This window comes from Neopelma chrysocephalum, unplaced genomic scaffold (genome assembly GCF_003984885.1).
Source record: "Neopelma chrysocephalum unplaced genomic scaffold, ASM398488v2 Primary Assembly neopelma1_69, whole genome shotgun sequence".
In the NCBI taxonomy this organism is placed as follows: Eukaryota; Metazoa; Chordata; class Aves; order Passeriformes; family Pipridae; genus Neopelma; species Neopelma chrysocephalum.
The window spans coordinates 962,643-970,865 of NW_020897729.1; the positions used below are offsets into that span (position 1 = coordinate 962,643).

Sequence of the window (8,223 nt, forward strand, 5' to 3'; positions counted from 1 at the left end):
TCCCAGAGATGCTAATTTCTGGGATGTCTCTTGGTTTTCATGTCTGCAACTCTTCCTATTTTCTCCTCCCTCTTCTCTTGCCTCCTCTTACTGTCCCTTCTCCTTTCCACCCCACGCACAGTTCTCCATTTCACTTCCCTGCAGTAAGGAACAAGCAGAGCTGTGCAGATCTGAGTCCTCAGATGTTGCCTTTTCTCCCCAACCTTTGCTTTTCTCCTCTCATCTGTGAACACCCAGAGTGGGGTCGGGGCAGGCTCCTGCCCCATGATGGACCTCACAGAGCACGGCATTTCCATCTCATCCACCCTTTCCCCTTCCCCCTTCCTCCACATGGTCCTGCCTAGGCCAGCAGGAGAGGAGGAATGACCTGAGCCACCCCATCCATGCTGACAACTGCCTTTTGGACCCTGAAGCCAATGAGTGCTGGAAGGAGCCGCCTGCCTACACCTTTCGGGATTACAGGTAAGAAGGAAGGAAGGGAGATCTGCTCCCTGGGGCACCCAGGAACCCTCCCCATGTCATGGCATCTTGCTTCACAAGATTAAAGCTGGTACATCCCAGCCATGGCAGAAGTGAGATCCAGCAGGTAGTTTATGGTGCCAGAAAGCATTGTGTCTAAGCTTGATGCCATGGTTTACTTATAATGGCTCTGTGATATTTTAGGGTTGGGAGATCCCAGCTGTGGCCCACAGGACCGTGTGTCTATCAGATGTTTTTGGTGCAAAACAGGAGGGTGAGAGCTGGTGGGACTCAGGGGATGTTTTGAGAATTGCTCCCTACCCAAGGAGAGTTCTGCTGGTTCTCAGCTGTGTCCCTGAAATCAGAGCAGCTTGGATGACCCCCACTCATGTCTTGGTGGAGCAATGTGGGATCTGTCCTGGAGGTGAGGGTCAGCCTTGAGCCCTCCCCACTCCTCCTGTCACAGGGGTCTCCTGCTTCCTCCCCCAGTGCCCTCTTGTACATGAACGCGGATTTTGAAGGCGGCGAGTTCATTTTCACCGAGATGGACGCCAAAACCGTGACGGTAAGGGGGTGCTGTGGACCAAATGCTGCTCTGAGGCAGCCTGTACTCAGGGGCTCTAGGCTTCCCCAGGCAACCTGTGGCTCCTAACTTGCAAACAGCCCATACAAAATCCTGCTGGCAGAAGTGCACAGAGTTTCTGTTCACTTTCTAGGGGTTTTCTGTGCCAAGCAGGAAACCTACAGATCAGGGGTTCTCATCATCCCAGTGCAGGCAGAGGGATGGCTGGTAGTCATCCCTGCCTGGAGGACTGCTGAGCTCCCACCCCATCTCATGGCCAAACATGAAGTGGTGCTTCCATATAGATGCAGTGCCTGACTCGAGTCTCTTGTGCTAGAGTGGGTCACAATGGTGGACATAAAACCCTAAGAAGGATGTGGCTCAGGCACAAGCCCTCACCTCTGTGGAGCCATTAAGGAAGCTGGGCACCCCGTCTGCTGTTGGACAGCTGTCTGGGCACCACGCTGGTGCTCTGGAGTCCAGTAGGTGCTAGAGAGTAGATTGTGTTTACTAAGTGCCTCAGGGTTGATTTGGTTGGCACTTCTGCCCCTGAGGTTCTGCAGGATACCTCCTGTGGACTCTGCAGAGGGAAGAAAGAGGCATTGCACAGCCGTGCCAGGCTTAGCCTGAACCCCCCTACAGTTATGCCATGGCCCCATTCTGCTCTAGGTGGTCACCTGTAGGCTTTGCAAGGACTCCATGTCCTTTCTGCTTGATGTCTGCACAGCGTGACCAAGCTTGACACCTCCCTATTTACCCCACACATTTATTTCAACCATGCCCAGAGCTCTACATGTCCTCCAGAGCAGCTCACCGGGTCCTGGGGTGACACAGAGAGATGCCCAGTAAGGTCTCAGGCCCTGGACTATGGTGAGCCCAGCCACAGCCAATGTGTGCTGCTCCTTGCTACCCTGGTTTTGCCTGTTTCCCACAGGCCTCCATCAAGCCCAAGTGCGGGCGAATGATCAGCTTCTCGTCGGGCGGTGAGAACCCCCATGGGGTGAAGGCAGTCACCAAAGGCCAGAGATGTGCTGTGGCTCTCTGGTTCACCTTGGACCCTCTCTACAGAGAGCTGGTGAGTCCTTCCATCATGATTTGAGGGGGGAGTAGGGGAGTACCCACCATTCCACAGGAGCCAGGACCATCTTATTCTCCAGTCCCAGCACATCTGTTTTCCCCCCACTACACTCCCACAGCAGCATTCCCACCATGTGAGCTGCTATCCTCGGGACTGTGTTTTCCTGCCAGTCATGCTCCTGGGCACCCATTGCCCTGTGCAGTGCCGGCTGGGGTGCTTAGTGAGGTGTGGAAAGGCTCCGTGCAGGGCTGGGCTGGCCATTTCTGACACCTAGTGGTAATAGCCTGATGGTTGGGGAACTCCTCCAGAACCATCCACAGCTCAGTGGTGTGTTGCTGCTGCTAAGTCCTCAAAGACATTTTGTCAACCTGAAGTCTGTTGGGCTGGGAACCCAAGATGCCTTGGAAAATCTGGGCTATGATGCCTTTCACCAGGCACCTTTCAGATTCTGTTTTAAAAGGCTGATGTACCAGCCCCTACCTCCCTTTGGTATCAATTCTGGTCTGCAAGAATAAAAGATACAAGACCAAGCAAAACTAAATGCAGGGAGAGTGCAAAACCCTGGTGCCTTGGCCTTGTGATGCAGGTGGGCTGTGAGGTTTTGGGAAAAGCTTATTTTCAGTCATGTACTCTAGTGTCTCTCAGCTTTTTTGTGCTAGTGGTAAATCCGCTGTGCTTGTTGCCTGTGTGGTAGGAGATCAGCCCTGCCCAGGGAGCTTGAAATCATGTGGAGGGGACAGGAGGAGGGTATGCTGTGGCAGTGGCTGCCAGTGGAGTGTGATAGGAAACTGCAGTACATCAGTTCTGCCCCAGCTACTGCAGTCCTGAAGGGAGGAGGGAATTAGGTATTGAGGTCGAAATGGATTTGATTAATTTTGCCCAGCAAATTCCCAACTCAAGTTCCCCATCCCCTCAATACACTGCTGGTTCTGGAGTGAAATCCTTGCTATGTGTGTCCTCCCTGCAGGCTGAGCCACACTGAATTAGCTGAGAGCAGGCACTGAAGCTCTGCTGTTACCATTTCTCCCCTTCCTCTCTTGCAGGAGCGAATCCAGGCAGACGAAGTGATCGCGATGTTGGACCAGGAGCATCTAGGACCCAGTGAAATGAACATAAACCCAAAGGATGAGCTATGAACTAGGCCAAAGACTTTTTCTATTAAATATTTATTTAATATTGTTAATCTTATTAGAACCCTTCTATTTTTGTACAGAGACACTGTATAAATTAACAGGTTAATATGATTGTGGAGTTTCAGGAGTGCCTCTTCTGTGTTTAGCACAGCTTTTGCTGGGACCCTCATCCCTGTACCAGCACCTCCTGGTCGGGCTGACTCTGCCTTCAGCCTTTCCTGTTCTTCTCTAGTGCTTCTCAGGACTCATTCAGTGTATCCTCTTGGAGGACCTATTTTTTTTCTCCCTCAACCAAAAATAGCTGCTTCTCTTTAGCGTCTGCTAGAGAAATGTCTCAGGTGTGCTAATGGACCAGCCTTCCTGCTCCTGCTAAGTGCTGGCTGAAGACCTGGGCAGTGCTGCTTTGCGAAAACTGGAGCACAAATCAGTAATGGCTGTTCTTCACCATTTGAAATGTGCTTTTTAGGGGGGAAAAACAAAAGAAGGCCCAAGTCCTAGCAAAATGCATATACCTTGGTAGCCATGCAAAGCTGGTGTTTGGGCATTAATTCTGAGCACAGCTTCCAGAAATCAGCTGCAGAGCAGGAGCATGAACTGTGCACAGGCTTGAAGGGATGTGTTTTGCAGTCGATTCTGGTGAAATAGGGTCTGTCACTCATGTTCAGTCTCTTCTCTTGGGAAGGCTAATGGCCTGGGAAGCATGAAGGAAGCTGCTTCACACTGCATCCTTTGAGCTGCCAGCCCAGTCTGCTGCTGGTAAACCCCAAAGTTCATAGTAAACCCCATAATTTCCAGGTCCATGTTGGAAGGCAGCTGAAAGGCTTAGGAAGTTAGAGTGGCATGGTGTTGGTTGATCACGATGCAGCTCCGTACTCTGGATGTCCTGCCTGCATTCTCCCATCCTGACAGTGCAGAAGCAGCAGATGTCCATGGTGTGGTAGCATCTATTTGCTCAGAGTAGTTCCAAGAGGGTGTTGCAATGAAAGCACTTGTCGCCTATCACAGGAGATTTACTAGGCAAGTAACTGCTGCTAAGCCAGTAAATCATCCCTCTCCAACCATTACATTTACTCCTGTGTGTGGGATTAGAGCAGCCTCTATCTCAATCAGAACAAGCATTGAGTCACAGAATTGCCCATGTCTCAGACATAGGGATAGCAGCACAGCTGCTTCTGGTGCTACTTCCTAAAAGGAAGGTTGCAGTAATCTTTACTGCTGAATTTACTGCAAGAATGCAATGTCTCCAGAAAACACTTCAGGGATCTTTGCTGGAGTTCTCATCCTTGAGCAACTTTGCTCAGCTCCCTGCTGTGTTGGCACTTTCTCAGTCCTTTTCTGCTTCCCTCTGCCAGCTGTGACATTCCCAGGACTTAAAATCTGCAATAGAGAATTGTCTTTTCTCTTTGCTTCTGCAGCTTTTGCCAGTCCAAACCTTCCAGGCTCAGAAGCACCCTCTTCCCATCCGTTCACAGGCTGCAAGGCTGTAGACAAGGATGGTCCTTCTGTAGAGACCCCCTTAAAAGCTCGTCCTGGGCAAGACAGAGGGGAGCTCAGTGCATCTGGAAAAACAAATGCCCAGACTATGAAGAGGGCACCATTACCACCTAGAAGATGCTGGAAGAGTCATTTGCTGCACCTCCTCCAATGTTGAATCTGCAGAGGACAAAGCTCTGGGTGTTTCTGAGTCACCAGCATGGTTTGTTTCTTTGAGATTATCTCCCTTCACCATAGAGTGTTGAAAAGATTGATCATGTTGGCTCCTCAAAGAACTGCTCACAGATCTCTGCCTTCAGAGACCCTTCCCTGCTAAAGAGCCTCTTCTGTAAATGCTTAACCCCCTCCCCCTTTTTAAAATAGCCAGAGGAGAAGCTGGGGGGAGGAAGGGGAGGGCAGCTGTCAGTTTGGAGAGCTGGCACCTGTTTCGTTGTCCTTCCATCTGCACTACACTATTGCATCCAAGGCCTGACTCCTACATGCTGCACCTTCTGTGTGGGTCTGTGCTGCCATCCCCCAACAACCACGTCTGCCCAAGTGCATCCTGCAGAGCTGCCCCCTCAGTGCAGCCCCAGCCCTCCCGGAGCTCCAGGGATCCCACCAGTTGGTCTTCCTGTGAGGAGGTGGGGGGGCTGGCTCCAGTCGTGGTTGGTTTGCTGCTGTGGTGGTTAGCCAGAGCTGTGTCTAAATCCAGAGGAAATAAACTAAACACATCTGGGCCTGTCTTTGTCTTTCTTTAGTGAATTATTAGAAGGAGAGACTGGGGAATTTGGGGTCTGCCTCATGATGGTACCTGTCCCTTTGGGGTTTCCTGCCCCAGATCTTAGAGCACCTCCTGCCCCTCCCATGCTGGAGGAGTGTCAGAGACACCAACGTGGACAGGATTAAATGTGTACGTGCTTTTGGCTGCCTGTCCATCTCGATTGCTCTGTATCCAGCTGTGCAGTAACTTACATACCACTGACATGCTTCAGGCAGTTTGGTGAGTGGGGAGTTGCAGCCCCTGTGCTCTGCTGGGGTGTACAGGGCACGACAGACACTTTGGGTGAAACGCCCTTGGTGCAAAAGTGTGGAGCAGCCTCAGAAGGATGCAACATTTTGGGACTAAATTGCAAACAATTTCCCAAGAAGGGAAAAGGCTGCCTGGGCCATGCTCACCATACTGCTCTGCTGATGGGACCTGCTGGTGGCCTGTGCCAGGCTGAAGCCAGGAAACAGGAATGTGGTGAGTCAAAGGCACTTTTACAGTTTGTTTGTTTTTTTTTCAGCTCTCTGCTTTGGCAAAGTCTAGCTCAGAAGTGGATTTGTATTTCTGCTGCAACAGCAGAGGTAGGTGCCAGGTTTATTGGCACACTGTAGCCTCACAGGAGCAAGTCCCAGAGCTCTTTGAGACACACACCAAAATAAAATGTAGGGGTTTGGGTCTCTTTTGTATCCAAGTGGGATGGGTTGTCACCAAGGCGGCTTGGCCTCTGAGAAACGAATTTCAACTCTTGAGATTTGATATAGGGGCTTGGCATGTACCAGAGCTGTCAGGGTCACATTCAGAGTGCCTGCAAGGCACCTGTATCCTTCGAAGAAGAAAGCTGACAACAATACTCAATGTATAACACTCCTCCTTGGTCAAATATGCCCCAGGGACAACCTGATGCACTTACATTTTTGCTTCCTGCTACATTGGTTCACGTTGTTATTCCTCTCTTGCCCTGCCAGTCTGATAACTGCTGCTTCCCAAAGCACCAGCATGAAGCAGTTCCCCAGGGAGACAGTGTCTGTAGTCAGACCACTGAGCACAAAGCTGATGTGCATTTCAGAGCACACTTCATGGCTCCCAGGCCAGCTCTGAGCTCCTCTGGCCAAGGCTTGGCCACCAAAGAGAGGCACAACCCACTTAGGTGTTGGCCATTTGTTATACATTCTCCAGTTCTATCACCAGCAATAGGAGCCGTTTGGAGGAGATGGTTGAACCATGCCTTAGTTCCTTGTTCACTCTGCCATGCCCCTCCTAATAATACTACGTGTAGAGTGGGATTAGCAGGGTTGATTTATGACAGTCAATGAGAAAAAAAACCCAACAACTCATAAAGGAAACATAATGGAATTTAAAAGTATTTAAAACAACAACTGACATGGTTTTGTGTGTTTGTGCGTGTTTGGGTGCGGACGTGGTTTTGAATGCGAAGCCCTGCATGGTGTTGCTCAATGCCAGGGGATCTTTACTAGCAAGGAGCTTTGCTTTTGTTTTGATGTTCAAGTGGGCCATGATAGCCCAGCAAGGCACCTGATGCCTCATGCAGAGGGTAGGTGCATGGAAAACACCTCGTACAAGAAAAAAACCCTGTGGGCTGTAAATACCTTACTGCAAGTGGCTGCTGAAAGCTTCCCTCCAGCCAAAAGCTCACCCCTGAAACCTCACCTGAAAATAAAACTTGTGGGTATTTACAAATTCCTGAATCTATAATCAAGACTGAAATACCTAAAGCTCTTTATGTCTGGTGGCTACAATCTAATAAAACCTGGACATTCCATAGGCATTAGCCTAAGAGACTTTCTAAGGCATTAATTTTAAGCAACTGAACCTCACCAATATTGTGGAGGCTTTGGGCCATGTGGACAAGGCAGTCTCCTACAACTCCACTGGATGATGACTAATCTCTGTTATTTCCAAGGTGGGGCGTGATAAATTATAAAACATCGTGCAATTGGACTCCTTTATATGTCAGCTTTATTTCCCAACCTCTAGACTGACATAGCAAAATACAGCAGCTCTGATCACCCTTGGAGCCCCAGCCACAAGCCCTGCAAGCAATCAGCTGAAAACCTCTTCTGCTGCCACTCCATCCCACCCCGCAGCTGCGTCCTCCTGCTGTGTCCCCACCCTGCTGCTTGTTCTCTGACCTGGTGATGGACAATTTGGGTGGCACCATCCCCACCAACTTCTCTCAGGCCAGCCCCTGAGCAAGGATGTCCCCACCTCGGAGGCACTGCAGTCATGGGTGGGAGCAGAGCCTGCACTGGTTTGTCAGCTTTGCATTACAGCTGCTGGCTGCCTGCAAGCTGCAGCAACTTGGCTGGGGAGAAGATGTGGGCAAAGGAAGGAGATGGAGTTTGCACTGAGCACTGCTCATCCCTCCTGCTTAAACCTGGGCAGAGCCAAACTGAGCACTCACAGGCAGCGGAACATCTTCCCATGAAAAAACTGTCATTAAAAAAAAAAGAGTTGTTTCCTCCTATCCACACCCTTGCCCAGCCTAGGGGGAAAAAGAACAAAACCGCTGGCAGTGAGATAAAAATGGGCTAGTCCTGCTTTGGGGAAGAACTATATTAAAAAAGGAAAGAAGTCTTTTGTTTCCACAACTGCTCCTCTGCCCACACCCCACTATAAGAGCCACCTTTTCCTGTGGGAAATGTTCCTGCTTGTCTGTACATTGGGGTATGACTCTGGCCAGGTCCCACAACACTGTGCTCTTTGCCAGGTGTAGATGGGCATATATATG

At 50.3% G+C, this 8,223-nt stretch overlaps 1 protein-coding gene across 1 annotated transcript in view; it reads left to right on the top strand.

Annotated features, from left to right (window-relative positions):
* The window catches only part of P3H2 (prolyl 3-hydroxylase 2), a 69,088-nt gene extending 63,644 nt beyond the window's left edge, over nucleotides 1-5,444 (top strand). The window contains exons 12-15 of the mRNA XM_027685863.1: nucleotides 345-462; nucleotides 949-1,024; nucleotides 1,956-2,096; nucleotides 3,143-5,444. Of these exons, the coding sequence (XP_027541664.1) occupies nucleotides 345-462; nucleotides 949-1,024; nucleotides 1,956-2,096; nucleotides 3,143-3,235 (428 nt within the window). The 3' untranslated portion in view covers nucleotides 3,236-5,444. The remainder of the gene's footprint in view (nucleotides 1-344; nucleotides 463-948; nucleotides 1,025-1,955; nucleotides 2,097-3,142) is intronic.
* The last annotated feature ends 2,779 nt before the right edge of the window (nucleotides 5,445-8,223 follow it).